The sequence below is a fragment of the Periophthalmus magnuspinnatus genome, chromosome 11 (genome assembly GCF_009829125.3).
Source record: "Periophthalmus magnuspinnatus isolate fPerMag1 chromosome 11, fPerMag1.2.pri, whole genome shotgun sequence".
Taxonomy (NCBI): Eukaryota; Metazoa; Chordata; class Actinopteri; order Gobiiformes; family Gobiidae; genus Periophthalmus; species Periophthalmus magnuspinnatus.
In genome coordinates this window covers 20,732,985-20,752,572 of record NC_047136.2, presented here as the reverse complement: position 1 = coordinate 20,752,572, position 19,588 = coordinate 20,732,985, and the positions used below count along the sequence as shown (strand labels likewise).

Below are 19,588 nucleotides of genomic sequence, written 5' to 3'. Positions count from 1 at the left end.
TCCTTCGAATACTAAGAAAGTTCACTCATGGCCAAACCCATTTTTCCTGCTTCGAATTCTTGCATTTTTGTCCATCAGATCGTTAAATCTTTCTTGCAGCATGCCAGTTTTTTCCAGTGCATTTTAAGTCTTTCAAATACTCAAAAGTGAACACCCAAGCTTACATTTTAGCCCATTGCTGATCTGAAACGGCGAAGTAGGTTCACTTAAGCTCGTTTACGTTCCAAAAATAACCTGCGAGTCCATTTTGTTGCTTTGCATTCACCTTGGAAGAGACAGACAATTACTTTACCGCCAATGGACAAGAGAAGGAACAGCAGTTTTGAATCCCAACTTAACGCAACGAGATCTGCAATATTATTTGAAGAACACGTCTACTCCACGATATCGCCATTTTGTAGCAACGCATTGTTTTTCTACAAGTAGTACTCGTGAGTCAAGTCAAGCTAAACCCAACCAAGTTTAAAACAATTACAATACTTGATCAATTTGAAGTATTGGAAACCCTTGACGATCTTCTCAAAATGGTGTCTTCGCTTTCGAAACAAATGTTCTTCAGTGTTGCGGCCATAGCGCATCACCTGCTCAAGAAATATTTGAAAGAACTTGTCTTTTAAACTCACTCATACTAGAATGTGGTAGATCTTCCGTTGCGGTCTTCAAAACCTGGTGTCTGGTCTCCAAATGTAGTATGCGAACATCTAAGCTTAAACGTTAGACCATCGGAGATCTTACATGGCGCAGTAGGTTCACGTTGGCGGTTCCCCTTCCATTGCGTTCTTCAAATCGTCGTAGTCGTCGACTTTTGCAGACTTTGTTCATTCACTTGTACCATTATTTCTAAGTTTCTCTCTATGTTCACATTTTCGCCATTCAAAATCCTCCAAAATCCATTCAAATTTGTTGTAGTTTTAAATACTAATTTTGGGACAGCGTTACCGTAATCGCCCAAGGGCAAAAGTGGCGGCAGAGATGACATCACTCCACTGCGGTCCCCCTTAGCAACTATCAATCAAGCCAACTCCAAAATCGGGTTATTTCGTACACAGAGGAGTTAGGAACCCAGAGGAAGGCATTAGGAGACGAGGTTAGGAGCTTAGCGAGGAGTCTTGTTCCCTCCCGTCCTCTCTCCTTCCTCTCCTCTGATTGGACGAGAGCGTGGTCCAAATGTGGTGCCACGAAGCAGGAAGTGTAGGTTAAACTTGCACGCCTCGCCCGTGCATTTGAATGACCTGGGCTCTCAGTGTCTGTATCGCAGTGAGGATGAGTTTCTGATGCTCCAACGAGGTGATGCCGAGACTCATGACGTCCCTGTGAACAAATGGAATTTAAGTTAGTACTGTTATAAATGATTGAAGATAGGGCCAGGTAAAGTGCACTGCGTAACTTTTCTCATAGAGGGTACCTGCGTGTCCACCATAGACTGTATAAAGAAGTGGACTAGGGAACAAAAATCTGGAGAGAACCTGATGAATGTAATGCCCCTTACATTCAGCACCTTCCCTTATCAGCGCTAACAATCAAACCTGTTGCTAACGCCAGTGGGTCCTGAGGACCATGTAGAGCAGGTTAATACAAACATTTTAAAACCAGCAGCAGTTACAGAGAGAGGGGCCAGAGTTTTTTAATAGGATCCAGAGTCGATGGAGCTGAAAGCGCACCCGTGATCACTTCCTATTTGGAACACGGCTAGCAGGTTAGTTATGTTTATTTATATATACAGTCTATTGTGTCTACATGGTGATGTTTTTGCCTCGAATGTCCCAAAGTATTACATTACAGCTATCTCAGTTCATTCAGTTTTTGAACCATATTTGAACCTCACCCAAGAGGTTTGTGGGTATATTTTACCATTTTCAGTGGATTAAAAAACATAATCTGATTAGAAGTATTGAGTTATTAATTCAGTCAATGTCACCCATCGGCAGTGATGGAAGAATACTTTGGAAATGTGTTTAGTTACAGAATACTGAATACTGCATTAAAAAGTATTTTGTAACTCTGTTACATAGACCAATGAGAGTACTGTGTTCTGAATACTTAAAATACTTTCACACTGCATTATGTTACAGTGGAAAAAACATGACATAATTATAAACAGCTTTATTTTTGTTGCTCTGTTTGTTGTGTAGTAATTTATGTCTAATTAGACACACACACATACACACACACACACACACACACACATACTGTGCAGTTCAAATCTGTAATCTGAAAACCTTCCAAATGACAGAGTCTTTTCTCTGGCAGCACCGAGACACACCCCCTCTCCCTGGCATTTAACAGTAGACATAATATATAGGTGTTTTGGTTTTTTATTGTTCTTTGCCTATGTGTTATATTTTCTGTATAACTGTTTTGTTGAACTTTACTTTAGAGAGCTTAAGTTGTATTTTTAAATGTGCTATACAAATAAAATTGAATTGTGTTGAAACAGTAACTGTACCAGAATACAGTCCCCAGCACTGCCCATAGGTAAAAACTTAGATTTGAATAATTTAAGGGAGCCGTTCAAACAGCTGGAGTTGTGTTTGTTTAATCCACACACACTGGTTTCATCCTGCCTCTCTCTCAGATCTCAAAACTCTCAAAACGAAGAAAAGTAAAATAAATTGATGCCTGAAGCTATTGGGCCTCTTTGGGCACCTTCACAACAACTGAAAAAAGTTTAGATTAAATACCTGAGTTGAAAGGTGCACTCTATAACTTCTGCTTGTCTCAATAAAGATGTTAGTACTTTGCCTTGAATGGCACTGAACTTATATATCTATTTATATTGAACTTATATATCTATTTATGTTGCTAAAAAGACCTTGAGGTGAACTCCAATTCTAGGAACTGGGGTTAACTGGCAGGAGAGGTCATTTAAAAATCAAAACAGCTGCGATTGGCCAACAGAAATATGTAGTTATAATGAACGTGATCTGACACAGAAATACTCAAATTTTACTTTCTAGTTTATTTATTTAATGAGATGGGAACAGTGCACGATACACATTAACCTTAAAGACCCTTTATTACACAAAACTGACTCTTGTGAGCTTTAAGTCATGTTATAATGCTGTTACCTCTTCACAAACAGACCTGGAGTTGTCACTTCCTGTATTACCACATGACGTCACAAGGTGGAGCACAGTGTTTTCAGTTTGAGAGAAGAACTCAGAAGAACCAAAATATGCAGGGTCTGTGTGTTAAACATGTGTGAATGAAACAAAACACAACTCCAGGTCTGTTTGGGATGAGGAAATATCATTAGAGCATAGATCAGAGAATATTGTAATGTGGGCCTTTTAACAGGTAAGTTGCATTGTACCAGGTTGTAGCACTATTGCTCATTTCTGCCTGTAGTCCCTAGGCAGCTTATGCTATAGTTCATAAAATCAAATATTCAAAGAAAATGGCTTTGCATCAAAAAAGTTTTGATTTATAGACTTAAAAACAGCAGGAGACTTTTACCTATGACATAACAAAACTGGAAATCTCAAAATCAGATGTTTTTATAGGGCTTAGAGGGAGCGGACTTACAAAACAGGATTCATCAAACAAGTGTGAATGAAGTAAAATACAACTCCAGTTATGTTTTTGATAAGGGAATAATGCTAAACGTGATTAAAAGCTCCAAAAAGTCTTTCATAATGTGTGCTCTTTACAGTCATAGTTTGGTTTTGCATATTATTCTATATTAGTTTTTATTTCTCGTGGATTTCATTAAAAGATTGTAGACTCAGAAATGATTAAAAATGGAGCCAATATAACTTCACAAAGTCAATATATTCTGTCAGTGAGTTTCCATTTATTCACACCGTTATCAATTCAATTATCACCTCCTCCTCTCGCGCTCTCGCCTCCTCTCAGCTCAACTTTTATTTTCTGAAACAGGAAACAGGACTGACACTGATAAGACACTACGCAACTAAAACACAATCAACATTAGAAGGTGCGTTCACACTGGTTCTGGTTTTGTTCTCATTTAGACTTGGTTTGGTCTTGTTCTAGTGCTGCTTCAGTTTTGGTTTAGTTCAGGTCTAGTCCAGATTTAATCCCATATTTGATGTGGTGTGAACGCAGCCGTAACCTCACTCACTTGACCCTTAAAGACGACATCACAAAAGTCTATGAATATCAGCTTTATGTTTATAGCTGCCATTTTGAGAACTTTTCACAATTCAGCAGACAGAATATTTTGCCTAGTATGAATATGGTTTAAATAACTATACAATGAAACACAAGGCAACTACTACTCCCAGTACTATCAGCGCTACTACTACAAGGTGCCCCAAAAGTCACTGGCACTTTTAAATCTTCGGTAGTTCCTATAATTCTTAAGTTATACTCACCAAATTTTAGCACTAGGTAAACTGAACCTTCTGAGATTTTTGGCAATATATAAGGTTGTAATTGTTCACTTATACTTGAACTTATAAATACTTAAACTACGGGAAGTAAAAATGACCTAATAAAAAAAAAAAAAAAAAGGTTTTTTAATTGTCCATCATTTTCGGTTTCACACTGAATAGCCCGATCCAACACACTTTACATAACATTTGAAAGCATTTCCAAGGTTATGGCTCTTATTTGATCCTCGATATTACGTTTTAAGTCGTTTATTGTCTGAGGTTTATTCACTTTTCTTTAAGATCGCCCCACAGGAAGAAATCAGACTAGTCAGGTCTGTGGGGATCACATACAGCCCCCTGTCTTTGAAAACGACTTATTATTCCTTTAATGGCATTTACACTTGGGGCATTTCTGGTATTAAAATGTCGACAGTAACACCGCTGGGTTTCTGAATTTGACCCATGTGACTCAAAGTACCACTGTACAATGACGGTTCGTTCCTCGGTGCTAGATTTGCTCATATTAATGTCGGAAGGGTCGTTCTAAATGCTCTGAAAAAATTAAAGAAAAATATGTAGAAACAAAAGAGTTATGATTTTTTTTCACTTTGACTTTTGGGCCATCCTGTACCACTACTACTACTTCATAATACTTACTGTACAGTCATCCGTGCCACAGACTCTAAGTAGCAGTAGCCGGCTGCAGTGAAGTTGTCCTTATATCGTCCCATGTCCACTGCGTCCAGCCACTCCCCGACTGAGCTGAAGCCGGGGAACGTGGGTAGGGGGCGCTCTGCTATCGTGATGGACGAGCTCAGCGTCCTGCAGAACAGACATGGATATACAGACAGTTTACTAGAAGAATGAATGTTTTTATAACTTGGGTAACACGCTTTTTTGTTATTTCAAAGTACAGCCCTCTCCACGTCTCTTGACATTGCTCTAAACACTTCAGGCAGCAGCGGTAAATAAAATGAGAGTGAACCCATAAATAATGCAATACACACCTTTGACAAAACATATTACGCTGTTTTTGTGATATTCAGTTTTTAAGATACAAGAAGTAGACCACCATTTTGTTCATTGTAGACGGCGATATTGATCTAAAACATCTTAATAATTGAAACTGTCATTAACTTTCTGTCCATAACTGCAGAACTGATAAGCCTTCAGAGTGACATGTCAATGTAGCAAGAAGCACATTTTCATTTACCTGTTTTTAATATAGAAAAATAACTACTGAACATTTTGAATTGCACATGTATGGCCCAAAGGTTTAATATTGTAATAGTTGAAATTAAAAGTGAGAGCAGAGTTGAGGACGGAGATAGGGGGTAGGTGAAAACTGATAATTTCTGAGCAGTCAAGTGTCAAAGGCAGAAGAATACAGGATTACTCAAACATGCAGGAATTCTGAGTAATCTAATGATGAGGAACACTGCTACAACGTGGTTAAAAGCTAAGTAAAAAGTAGGTTTTGTATAATATGTCTTAAAATATGAATAATTCAGTCTTAAAGTACTGAATTGGTGTCAGGCTTCCTAATCACTGACCAAATAGTAACACAAATGCTCCCTATACTCCAGTTGACCACACTAACCCTTTGCTCTTAAGCCGGAGAGCGTATACTTTTATTGAGGTCTGAACTGAAGTCAAGCAATAAAACTAAAGATTAACACTAAACAGTAAAGAACTAAAGCTAAGATAAGTCATTTGTAGCCTAAAAATCCTAAGACACGACACCTTTATAACCTTCTGACCTGTGTGCGAGCATGGAGGAGCCTGAGACTGAATACTTCTACTAAATGCTGAGCCAATAATGACTTTTCTTTTGTTTGGCTCTTTAATTTAGACCTAAAAAAATATGTTGATACAATTGACTACAACTTATTTTGTCCAAAAAATATATGGTGAACTGCTGGGGTTCCTCAAAGATATGTCTTAGGGCTCAAACTATTCACTATATCTAAGTCATTTTGGCCATTACATAAGATTTCTATGGAACCTTTCTAAACTTCACCAGCAGATAGAATACATTTTAAGTTTTTTGGAGATTAGATACAGGTTATTGATAACAAGGAGGAGTAATCTGGGCCCTAAAACAGATCCTTGAGGAACCCCAGCAGTTTACTATATATATTTTTTTCTTTTGACAAAATAACTTGTGGTCAATTGTATCAACATATTTTTAGGTCTAAACTAAATAACTAGACCAAAGATAAGTCATTATTGGCCTAGGACTCCTAAAACATCTGCGTGAAACAAAGTTATGAACTAAAACTACAGCTACATCATTATTGGCATGAACATAATCGCTATGGAACCTTTCTAAACTTCACCAGCAAACAGAATAAATTTAAGGTTTTCTTTAGATTAGATGCAGGTCATTGATAGAAAGGAGGAATAATTTGAGCCCTAAGACAGATCCTTGAGGAACCCCAACAGTTCACCAATTTGTTTCCGTGTAACAAAATACGTTGTGGTCAATTGTACCCACATATTTTTAGGTCTAAACTACAGAACTAAACCAAAGATAAGTCATTATTGGCCTAAAACATGAACCTTTATAACCTTCTCACCTGCGTGCGAGTGTGGAAGAGCCGATGCCGTCTGGAGAGCGTATACTTTTACTGAGCGCTGAGTGAATCTGACTAAAACTAGGTCTTTCTGTGCGTTCCTTCTGCCAACAGTCCAACATGAGCTGGTGCAGGTGGGGGGGGCAGTTCACCGGAGCAGGGAGCCGGAAGCCGTCCTCTATCGCCTTTATCACCTACAAAAACAAAGAAGGTTAATATAATGTTATGAGGAGCTGCAAGGTTCTGAACAAAATGTGTATTGTATTGAATTTATTCCTTAGTATCAAAATTGAGTTTGAAATGTTTGTACCATGACAAAACTAGTTGAGAGTACACATCGTAACTCACGGACTATTAATATTTGAGAGAAGATTGAAACATGAACTAAAGGTAAGGTTAAGGATTTGACCCATCCGTCAGTGCTGCTGGGTCAAACTGGGTCAGGAGCAGTGGGACCCATCTCCAGATCTTGAGCTAGTTTTGGTCTGGACTATCTTAGCGCATGTTTTCGGTTGATTCCTGCAAGAAACCCACCCAGTCACGGGGAGAACATCCAAAAAACCTTCTTTGTATGCACAGCCCAAATGTAAACTTCACATAGTCCTCTGCATTTGACCCATCCTTCAGTGACCCATCAGGAGCAGTTTTTTGTATAGAGGAAAATGCACAAAGCTGAGCTAAACACAGAAGCCTTGCTAACTACATCAGTTTCAGATCAGTCTGCCTTCACTCAGGCCCTGTACCGAACTCAATCTCCTAAAAGCTACGCACAAAATCGGATTATCATAAAAAACATACAACCACGGCGCCATTTTATAAAACACTTGTTCTTGTCTCCTCCCTCTTTGCCACTGCTCTCTCTCGTTCTTCTTTATTTCTCTCCTCTCTTTATTGAGCTGTCCCTCTCTTTTTCTTCTACCCCATCTCTCTCCTCTTCTTTGTCCTTTGTTTCTTCACCCATCCTCTCTCTCACTGGTACTACTGCTACTCTTACTGCTACTGTTACTACTACTGCTAGTAAAAAGACAATCTACCAAACTTCTGGAGGACAGTCAGATTCCTCTCAGAGTCTTGTTTTCATACATTACCAAATTCTAAAGAGGAAACGTTTGATACTTTTAATAAGCATATTATCTCTGCATGTGACGTTTTAGATCTTGATTATGTTGAACTTGAACCTGGGGCAGATTTTCTCTTTCACTTACACGGAGGTCTTAAATGCTCTCCTTTGCATAGACCTAAAGAAGTCCATGGGAGCTGATGACCTTGATCCAAAACTTCTACGAGGGTCATTCAATAAATAAGGTGAATTTTTCGGTATAAGGACTTTTAATACAGTTAGAAGCTTACTTTTTTGTTTTGTTTTACTTGTTTTTCCACATGGATTTAATTTCTTTTGCAGACAAAAAAAAAACGTTGAGAGTTTTGGCGATTAACAAAGATGGCCAACCAAGAAGCATGCTCCAGGATTGAACAGCGGTCAGTTATCAAGTTTTTGGTTGCTGAAGGGTGCAAACCCATATTCGTAGGAGAATGTCAACTGTGTATGGTGCCACATGTTTCAGCCAAAAAAATGTCTACAAGTGGGATAAAGTGTTTAAAGAAGGACGGAGCAGTGTTGAGGATGAAGGTAGGGAGGCTACAGAAGTGAGGTCTCCTGAGGTGATCGAACATTACACAGTTGACATTCTCCTATGAATTTCAACGGGTTTGCACCTTCAGCAACCAAAAACTTGATAACTGACTGCTGTTCAATCCTGGAGCATGCTTCTTGGTTGGCCATCTTTTTTAATTGCCAAAACTCTCAAAGTTTTTTTTTTTTATCTGCAAAAGAAATTAAATCCATGTGAAAAACAAGTAAAACAAACACAAAAAAGTAAGCTTCTAACTGTATTAAAAGTCCTTATACCGAAAAATTCACCTTATTTATTGAATGACCCTCATATTACCAGCTGCCCCGTATTTAACTCAACCTCTTCCATATTTTTAATGTATCAATTCAAATGGTGTTATACCAGAATTATGGTAAACCCCACGTTTCGTCTTGACATAGTGGGAGAACTAAAAATGTAAAGCTTTTCAGGCCAATATCTAAATGACCTTTCTTGCAAAAGTTTTAGAAAAGGTAAGTTCAAAAGTAATTACAGTTTATTCAAAACAATGCTCCATTTTGAATCTTATCAATCGACTTTCAGAAAAGGGCAAAATACTGTCACTGTAACTATAAAAGTTTTAAATGACATTTTCTCAGGCCTTGATGTAAACAAGATTGTGCAGCTCTGTTTATTGATTTAACTAAAGCCTTTGATTCAGTGGGTCATGGAGTCGTCTTGAAGCGTCTGAAGCAGATTAGATTTGACTGTGCTACACGTGATTGGTTCCAAAGTTATCTTTCAAACTGAACCCAGGCAGTAGTAGCCAATTTTTAACTTTAAGCAAAGGAGTGCCCCAAGGCCCAATTTTGGCCCCACAACTTTTTACTATATTCATTAATTCCGTATGTTGCAATTTAAGAGATAGCCTCATACATTTATATGCAGATGATGCTGTTTTGTATTCAAGTGCTCCCTCTGCTGGTCAGGTGATTTTAAAACTGCAGCAAGATTTTAATGAAATCCAAAACTGCCTCAAAAATCTTAAATTACCTTTGAATGAAAATAAAACAGAGTTTATTTACTTATTTATTATGTGGTGCAAGCTACAAATCTTTATTCACTAATCGGTACATTGATTGAAAGGCAAAGTAGTACCATTTTGATTTTAAACTGTTTTGCAAATCCGAGATATGTATTTTATAGGATAAGAAACAGTTTAGATCTGAGAGAAGACCTCAGCCTAATCATGCACCCCTCCGTGATAAGGAAACAAAATAATAACAAATCAAAAAATAGCGTAACATGAGCCCTTTTGCACTTAGTAACGCCGCATAAAGACAGTGAAAAATCGTGATTAAAATGGGGGTTATTCACACGCAGGGCTGTGTGGCTCATGCATATTCATCTGGACACAGAGCAGAGACATGTTTGTAATAAATGAACTTTTAACATGCTCTTGGTTTCTCAAAACGGGGGATTATGTCAGGACAGAGGAGAGCAGAGGGGCCCTGCTTTGAGAGGAAAGAGCAGAGACGTGATTAGGGGTAATTACTTTAAAATATCACAGTATAATGAGACCTGGAGATGGGCTTAAGCTACATTTAGAGAAAAGGTGTAAGTTATTAATGCTTTTTGATGTGAGCTGAAATTAAGGACGCTGGCCATTTGAGATTAGACCAGATAAAAGGAAGTAAGACAGCTTTTCTTTGAGCGGGTGAAGACTCTAGCTACTGTCTTGTTCTGGCTATTGCTAATGCACTATTACATATGTCTATATCTTAGCTTTACATTTGCTCATTGTCATAATATTGTTTAAAAATGGATTAATAATAAAAACGGCGCTGTAGTTTTACTGCCTTAAAACAGAACCAGCATGCATTCAGAGCATTCTAATCAATCACCGCAATGAGTTTATAAGCACTTTTCACAACTTTCAAAGACCTGAGCAGAGATTTGCCATGACGTAAAGCTAACAACTACTAGCATGCTAACGCTTACAGACTTATTTTGATCTCAAGATGTTTATACTGTACGTCTGTTCTGGGGCAATACACTTTTTTCCAAAATACATGGGAAAAAGTTCTAGTTTGGGATTTTTCAAAGAATCCCGGTAAGTACAGGGCTGTGGGTGGAGACAGGGGGTAGGTGAAAACAGATTTTCAACAGATTTTCAAAGCCTCAAATGCAGAACAGTACAAGATTATTCAAACACGCATGAATCAGTCAAAATACAGCTCTGGGTAAGGCAAAGTTGATTTTGCATAATAGGTCTGCTTTAAAGGTGCACTATGTCACTTTTTCAAGCAATAACATCGCTTGGCTTTGAATTTTCCACAGTATGGCATTAAACGAAAACCATCTTAATGAGGATAGGCAGTTGATGCTACCAGGCCAAGTTACAAGTTAGATCTGTGGAGAGGCTACTCCACTCTTTTCAAGGTATTTTTGAGTAAATGCAAGTTAGCAAGAAGTTTAATGCCATAGTGTGGAACATTCCAGCCACGGAATAAGATGGAAGCCCTTGAACAGCAAAAATAACATGTTTTGTCTTCAAACTAAAATGAGAAAAACATGATCTACTGACTTTACAAAAATGATCTCCTCCTGTTTACTCCAGTTTACAGTGAACCGTGATCAGACATTTTCTCCATAACATTTCCTGTGGCTTTCGTTTGGTGCATTAAAAATCTGAAACAAAAGCTGCACATTAAAAGTTCCAGAGAGCTCCACAAAAGCCTCACACAACCTGTTTGTCCCATTTGAACAAGCACTTTTCAAAAGCACTTCTCTCCAAGGACACAGCAGACAGCACACGAAACCATCCACCTCTCCCTCTCTCTTCCCTTCTTTCCTCTCGCTCTTCCTCTCTATTTCTCTCTTTCCCTCTGTCCCTCTTCTTTCTGTCTCTCTCTCTCTCTCCTGTCTTTGTCCTTTCTCTCCATCTCTCCTCTCTCTTCTCTCTATATATTCTCCTTGATCTTCTGCCCCTTTTCTATTTTTTTCTCTCTCCCTCCCTCTCTCATTCCTTATTTCCTCTTGCATATCCTCTCTATTGCTGCCTCTCCTGTCTTTGTCGTTTCTCTCCAACTCTCCTCTCTCCTTCCACTTTTCTATTTCTTTTTCTCTCTCTGCCCCCATCTCCTGCCCCTTCTCTATTTTTCTCCCTCAATCCCTCCCTCTCTCTCTTTTTCCATCTTCCCAGCAGAAGAAGAGAGATGGAAAAGAAAGGGGCAGGTGAAAAAGGAGGAGAGAGAGAGATGGGAGAGAAGGAGAGACAAGAAATCGAGAGAGGAGAGATTCTCTCTCTCTTCCTTTCTCCCCTCCTCACTCTCCTTCTCATGTCCTTATCTCCCCTTTCTCTCTCTTCTCCTCCTCTCTCTTCTCACTCTCCCCTCTTTCTCCTCTGTTACTCTTTCTCCATCTCCCCCCTCTCTCTCGTTCTTTTTCTCCACATTCCTTCATTGTCCCCTCTGTATCTCACTCCCTCTCTGTCCACTCTTTCATCAACTCCCCCTCTCTTCGCACTCACTCCCCCCTTTCTCTCCTGCTCCCTGTATTTCTGTCCTCTCTTCCTCTGCTTGTCTCTCCCCTTCACCTTTATCTTTATCTCTCTCTCCCCCCATATCTCTCTTCTGTATGTCCTCCCTCTCTCTGTCTCTGTCCTCCGTCTCCTCTGTCTCTCTCCCCTCTTCCTCCCCTTCTCTCCCCCAACTCTCCTTCTCTCCCCTCTTCCTCTCCTCTGTCTCTCCTCTCTTTCTCCCCTTCTCTTCCTCCCTCTCTTCCATCTCTCTTCCCTCTTCTCTTGCGCCTTCTCCTCCTCTGTTCTTTCATTCTGACTGGAAAAAAAGAGGTTTTGGTTCAGGTCTTTTTCAGGGACATCCTCTAAACGACACAAACGTTCTACATTCACTTTAAAGAAAGTGCAGCTTTTCTTTGGGATTTTTAAGGTTTTTTTTTTATTTTTAAATATTTTTCAAGAAGGAGAAGAAGAAAAAGAAGATTAAGAAGAAGAACAAGAAGAAGAAGAAGAGGAAGAAGAACAAGAACACCAAAAAGAAGAGGAGGAGGAGGACAGTGGCTCCAACTTGAACGGGGTCAAAGTGTCCTTAAGAATGTAACAGGATCAGACACGGAGCTGAGGAGGGAGTTAAAAAGACGACTTAGAGAGGAAAGAGAGGAGAAAGAGAGGGCGGGGCAGGAAGAGAGAGGGACAATAAGGGGAGAGAGAAGAGAAAGATGGAAAGAGAGAAGAGAGAGGGAAGATGGAGAGAAGAGGGGGGGTTAAAATAAGACTTGGAGAGGAGAGAGGGAGAAATTGAGGAAGCGAGATAGTGAGAGGAAAAAAGAGAGGGAAAGAGAGAGAGCAAGAGGGGAGAGAGAGAGAGAGAGGAGAGGGAGGGAGAAAGAGGAGATAGAGAGGAGCGAGAAAGATGGGAGAGAGGGGGAAGAGACAGGAAAAAAGGGGATGAGATAGAGGAGAGGGGGACGAGCGAGAGGTAGATGAAGTGAGAGGGCACAGAGAGAGTAAGGTGAGTGAAAGAGGGGAGAGAGGGAGAGAAGAGAGCATATTTCATAGGAGCGGTGTATTCACGGCTTCCTTTAATAAGATCCAGAGTGTTTGTGGATAAAGAGTGATACAGGGAGGTGAAGGAGAGGAGGAAGACTTATGGAGAGAATACAGACGGCGGGAGAGAGCGAGGGATTAAGAGTAAAGTAAATTTAGTCTGAAAAGAGGGGAGTGCAGAGGCAGATGGTCATTTTAGTTATATATGGCAACATAAGTGCAGAAGTATAACTGCATTTATCCAAAAGGTTTATACTTTCTCTCCTTCCTCTCTCTTACACTCTCCTTCTCTCTCTGTCTCTTTGTCCTCTTCCTCTCTTTTTTCCCACTATTTTTTATCTTTTCAGGAGCAGTGATGTGAAATACATTTTATAGCACTGTATTTTTCACAGCTCTGCCAGTGATCTGTGCTTTTTATTAAAGAGGGACATAAACGGCACAAACAGCTCACCTGCTGCACTTTAAAATGAATCAGGTCTTTATTGTGTCAGATTGTGTTAAAATAAAGATCAGAATAAAAAAGTCTAACTGTAGAGCTTCAGACAGAGCAGTGCCTCGTGTTAGCTCTGATTAACCCCATTATAAACTCCATTATAAACACTATTACGGACTCCATTATAAACTATATTATAAACCCCATATAAACCCTATTATAAACCCTATTATAAACCCCATATAAACCCTATTATATACCCCATATAAACCCTATTATAAACCCCATATAAACCCTATTATAAACCCCATATAAACCCTATTATATACCCCATATAAACCCTATTATATACCCCATATAAACCCTATTATAAACCCCATATAAACCCTATTATATACCCCATATAAACCCTATTATAAACCCCATATAAACCCCACTATAAACCCCATATAAACCCTATTATAAACCCCATATAAACCCCATATAAACCCTATTATAAACCCTATTATAAACCCCATATAAACCCTATTATAAACCCCATATAAACCCTATTATAAACCCCATATAAACCCTATTATAAACCCCATATAAACTCCACTATAAACCCCATATAAACCCTATTATAAACCCCATATAAACCCTATTATAAACCCCATATAAACCCTATTATAAACCCCATATAAACTCCACTATAAACCCCATATAAACCCTATTATAAACCCCATATAAACCCTATTATAAACCCCATATAAACTCCACTATAAACCCCATATAAACCCTATTATAAACCCCATATAAACCCTATTATAAACCCCATATAAACCCTATTATAAACCCCATATAAACTCCACTATAAACCCCATATAAACCCTATTATAAACCCTATTATAAACCCCATATAAACCCTATTATAAACCCCATATAAACCCTATTATAAACCCCATATAAACCCTATTATAAACCCCATATAAACCCCATATAAACCCTATTATAAACCCTATTATAAACCCCATATAAACTCCAATATAAACCCCATATAAACCCAATATAATTCCCATATAAACCCCATCATAAACCTCATTATGAACCCCATATAAACTCCATTATAAACTCCATTATAAACTCCATTATAAGCATGTCATTCTACACGTGTTCAGACTCACATCCTGGTGCCCCATGTCCCAGTACGGCCTCTCTCCGTAGGACATCACTTCCCACATGACGATCCCGAAGCTCCAGACGTCGGAGGCCGAGGAGAAGCGATGATACTGTATCGCCTCAGGAGCAGACCACAGAACCACACTCTTACCCCCGTGCTGCGGTCAAACAGGGAAATGTATCAGGAAGGTCTATCCAAACTAGGGATGGGTTAACTATCATCAGTGATCACTTCCTGTTTGGAGCGTGGCGGTTAGCGATGTCCATGATGTGCTGAGTTTATGTGTATTAGTTATGTCACAGTACACACAGGTTTACATGAGTTCATATACAGTGATGTGAGTCGTACCAGTGTGGTGTAAACGGCCTCCATCTTATCCTCCTGCAGAGGCCTGAACCCAGACACTTTACAGCACAGGTTAGAGTTCACCAGCACCTGCAAACACACAACATATGGACAAAGTATTATTTAAAGGTGCGCTATGGAACTTTTACCAGGCTCTGTCATCTGTTTGTTTCCATGGAGATGTTATTGTTTTGCCTGGTATGTTTCGCCGTAGGTGTTAAACTCATTTGTTCAATTCCGGGTGTTTTATTGCAAAAATACCTTGAAAATTTTGCAATCTTAGTATGAGAGTTGTTCCCCCTCCACAGATCTGACCTGTAACTTTACTGACTTCGTTTTACTTTACTTGTCTCTGTGGATGTAGATCAGTTAAAATATCACACTGTGAAAGATTCCTGGCAAAAAAAAACTAAATCTCCATGGAGACAGGTGGTTAATGTACATAGTGGATAAACCAGGACTAAACAAGGACTAAACAAGGTCTAAACCAGGACTAATTAGGGCATGTACAAAATGTCTAACTGGACTAAACCAGGCCCAAACCAGGACCTGAGCTAAGTTAATTTTGTGTTGCTGTACAGTGCCACCAGGACAGAGAGATTGTTCTGTAAATATGACATTGTGGGAGTGACAGAAAAAGCGTGGAGTCATGTGTTTATTCTGTATTTTAAACAGACGTTTCAGAGGCAGAACAAGTGAACAGAAATCTGTGTGGGCCCATAGAGCAGTGCAACATGGGAGTTTACAGAGTTTACAGGGAACACTTTAGACTTAATACTTTACTACGCCTTAATAAAGCATAAATAAAGATTTGATCAGAAGAGGAGCCCCTGTGTTTAAATGTGTGCGCTCTATGGGTCCTCTTTATCTGAGGGAGTTACTGCAGCTCTAGACTCCACCCAGACTCCTGAGGTCAGAGGTCAACTGACCAGCTCCTGCTACTGTGCCCAAGGTCAGACTCAAGACCAGAGGTGACAGAGTCTTTTCTGTGGCAGTGCCCAGACTGTGGAACAGCGCCCTCTGCCTGTCAGATCCTCTCAGTCTATAACACAGTTTAAGACTCGACTGAAAACCCACCTCTTCTCCCTGGCATTTAACACTAGACAGTACAGGTGTGTTATTGTTCTGTTTCTATGCATCGTGTTATCTGTAGATTTATTTTACTTTTACATGAAGCACTTTGGTTCAGCTGTAGCTGTTTTAAATGTGCTGTAAAAATACACTTGACTTCAAAGCTTTGTTTGTTGTAAGGCTCTGCTGTAAATGTTTTACAGGAAATACAGTAAAACGCTTTTCTGATGTACACTACCTGCTTGTCTCCATGAAGATGCTTTTTTCCTAGAATGTTCCACAGCAGGACATTAAACAAGCAGGCCAAGTTACAGGTCAGATCTATGGAATAGCTACCTCGCTCACAGGAAGAAGGTCTACTTGAGCTTTAAAACCAATGAAATCAGTTCAAGTTTATCGTCAGACGTCTCTAACATCTCCATGGAGACTAGCAGTTGGCATATCTAAAGTTGCACAGTGTTCCTTTAAATTAATATTGATGCTGTTTTGACTAATTTAGCTTTATTTAGTATTCTATGCAACATCTTGAACTTTTCCCCATACTCAAAAAGATGTTTTAAAATGTTAATCGTTATGGCAACTGTCCCAGTTCTTCATAATTTTGAAATGATAGTAAAAGATGTTCTTTTACTACTTTGTTATTTTGAAAACTTATTACAATTTTTATATATTTTTTTTAAATATGTGGAGTAAGATTATTTGACCCATCAAGTGCACTTTTTTAAAGTTACATAAATACATAAGTAGATGGATGCATTAAACAAATGAAAATAAATAAACATAAACCAAAGTCTCCCTCTACTCCATACACCCATGTGTGGAAGCTCTGGGGCTCTATAAACTCTGTGTCTGGGTCTGGCGGCTCTGGCGGCTCTGGCTCTCGTGGCTCCCTCAGACTTTCACTGTGGCTCCATTTGTCAAACTCTGCTCCGTGTGCTCACATCAGTCACTGCACTCCTCCACCTCTTCCTTTCTCCATCTCCTCTGTCCTTCTATAACCCCTCCATTCTCTCTCTTTCTTTCTCTCTCTCCAACAAACCCTCAATCTGTTCTGTCCTTCTATAACCCCTCCATTCTCTCTCTCTTCATTAAATGCTCCATCTCCCCATCTTCTTTCTCTCTCTCTCTCTCTCTCTCCCTCTGCTCTATCAATCACCTCAGCAATCTCCCCTTCCCTTTCTAATCTCTCTCTCTATCTCTCCATCATGCACTCCTATATTCTATGTTCCCCCTCAAGCTCAGCTCCCTCCCTCTCTCGTTTTTTTCTCCCCCCTTACCCCTTCCTTTCATTCACTTTGAGTCTCCTCTGTTCACCCATCTTTTCTACTCCCTCCCTTCTCCTACTCTCTCCCACTTTCTTTCGTTCTCACTCCTGTCTTCACCCATTCGCACTAGTCCCTCCTTCTCTCTCCTCTCCTTCCTTCTTTCTTTCTTTCTCTCTCACTGTTTTCCCCTTTCTCTCTCTCCCTCCACACTGTTCCCCCTCTCCTTCTCTCCCTCTTCCTCACTTTATGACCTTATGTGCGGCCAGCCTCTTGTAAACAAAGCACATTTCTTTTTCTTCTTCCCTCTTCCCCCTCCTCATCTTATGTGCTTCCCCCTCCCTCTCCCCCTTTCCTCTCCTCCTTCTCCTCCCCTTTTCTTTCTTTCACCCCTCCTCACCTTATGTGCTGCCCCCTCTCTCCCTCTCCTCTCCTCCCCCTCTCCTTTCCTTCCCCTCTCTGCCCTCTCCCTCCCTCCTTGTCCTTCCCTCCCCTCTCTCCCCCCTCCTCACCTTATGTGCTGCCCCCCTCTCCCCTCTCCTCCCTCCTTCTCCTCCCCTCGTCTCTCCCCACTCCTCACTTTATGTGCTCCCCCGTCTCTCCCTCTCTTTTCCTCCCCCTCTCTGCCCTCTCTCCCCTCTCCCTCCTTCTCCTCCCCTCGTCTCCCCCCCTCCTCACCTTATGTGCTGCCCCTCTCTCCCCTCTCCCTCCCTCCTCCTCCCCTCGTCTCTCCTCCCTCCTCACCTTATGTGCTGCCCTCTCTCTCTCCTCTTCCTGCCTCCTTCTCCTCCCCTCGTCTCTCCCCCCTCCTCACCCTCTCCATCCCTCCTTCTCCTCCCCTCGTCTCTCCCCCGTCCTCACCTTATGTGCTGCCCCCCTCTCCTCTCTCCTCCCCTCGTCTCTCCCCCGTCCTCACCTTATGTGCTTCCCCCCTCTCCTCTCTCCTCCCCTCGTCTCTCCCCCGTCCTCACCTTATGTGCGGCGAGCCTCTTGTGGACAAAGCCCATCTCGGTCAGGTACTTCATTCCTGAGGCCACTCCGGTCAACATGTCAATCAGCTGGATCATGCTCAGCTGGCCCTCATGTTTCTACGGCAACAACACGTCAAAACAACACAACAAAACAGCACGTCAACAAAGTACTCAAAATACTACAGAAATGCACAGTCACCTTAATTATAGACCCTGCCACTGAAAGTCTCTGGTGGAGTTTTGCTGTCATAACAATGCTAACAACCACTAGCATGCTAACTGCACACCCACGTTACTTCCTGGTTCTCATATAATAAAATGCTTATATAATTAGTAGACAGTACACAATGGTCTCATGTTGACCCTAAGTAATGGTCCTTATAACAAAAATGCGTAACAAGCGTGACAGTGGCTCAGTTGGTAGAGCGTTTGCCTCTACCAAAAACTATTTAAAAAATCCAGTTTCCATTATTAATGAAATACTGTAAAAAATATTGTTACAACTTTTTGTTTTGTTTATATAAAGCAAATGTCACTTTTATTTGTAGGTTCAGACTCACCCTGAGAAAAGCATCCAGGGAACCATTGGACATGCTCTCCTCCACTATCATCATGGTGTTACCTGCACACACAAATACACACAGACACACACACACGCACATACACACACACACACACACACACACCCACACATGTACGCACACACAGACACACACCCGCACACACACACAGGGAGAGAGAACATAAACATCTAGAGTCACCCTGTAGGTTTAATAAAGACGTGAGCGCACAGCCGAGGGGAGAGAGGCAGAAGGGGGCGGCCATATTGGTACTGTCATCCATCACCAATGAACTGGGACAGAGCCAGGCGAGCCAACCGACCCACCACACGCCCCACTCTGCAAGAGCCATTCATTTAAATGGAGAAGCAGAGACGACTCTCACAGCTAGAATCTGAGATAAAGTCGTTTGATTTGTGTACAATTCTACAGGAGGCTTTAAACAGCTTTGTCATCCGCATATAATTCATTTTCGGTTGAGATCGGCAAAAACCATACAACCAGAATGACAGCTTCCTGAATAAGGTGAATATCTCTAAACCTGATCACTGTCCCGCCTCAGGCCCAAATTAGCTCCTATTTCTCCGTATTACAATAATAGAGATACTGTGTTCACTTTGTGCCTCCTACAGGCTCTTAACTACACTCTGTTACAGCTTTGGCTCATAAATCATCTCCTTCCTCTCCTCCTCCTCCCTCTCCTCTCTTCCTCCCT

General features: G+C 40.6%; 1 protein-coding gene across 1 annotated transcript in view; it reads right to left on the bottom strand.

The window, feature by feature from the left end:
- Nucleotides 1-1,196: 1,196 nt before the first annotated feature.
- Nucleotides 1,197-19,588, bottom strand: part of LOC117379153 (ephrin type-A receptor 7-like) — a 167,296-nt gene continuing 148,904 nt past the window's right edge. The window contains 7 exon segments of the mRNA XM_033975881.2: nt 1,197-1,311; nt 4,995-5,133; nt 6,861-7,107; nt 14,669-14,821; nt 15,013-15,099; nt 18,314-18,430; nt 18,874-18,935. Of these exon segments, the coding sequence (XP_033831772.1) occupies nt 1,197-1,311; nt 4,995-5,133; nt 6,861-7,107; nt 14,669-14,821; nt 15,013-15,099; nt 18,314-18,430; nt 18,874-18,935 (920 nt within the window).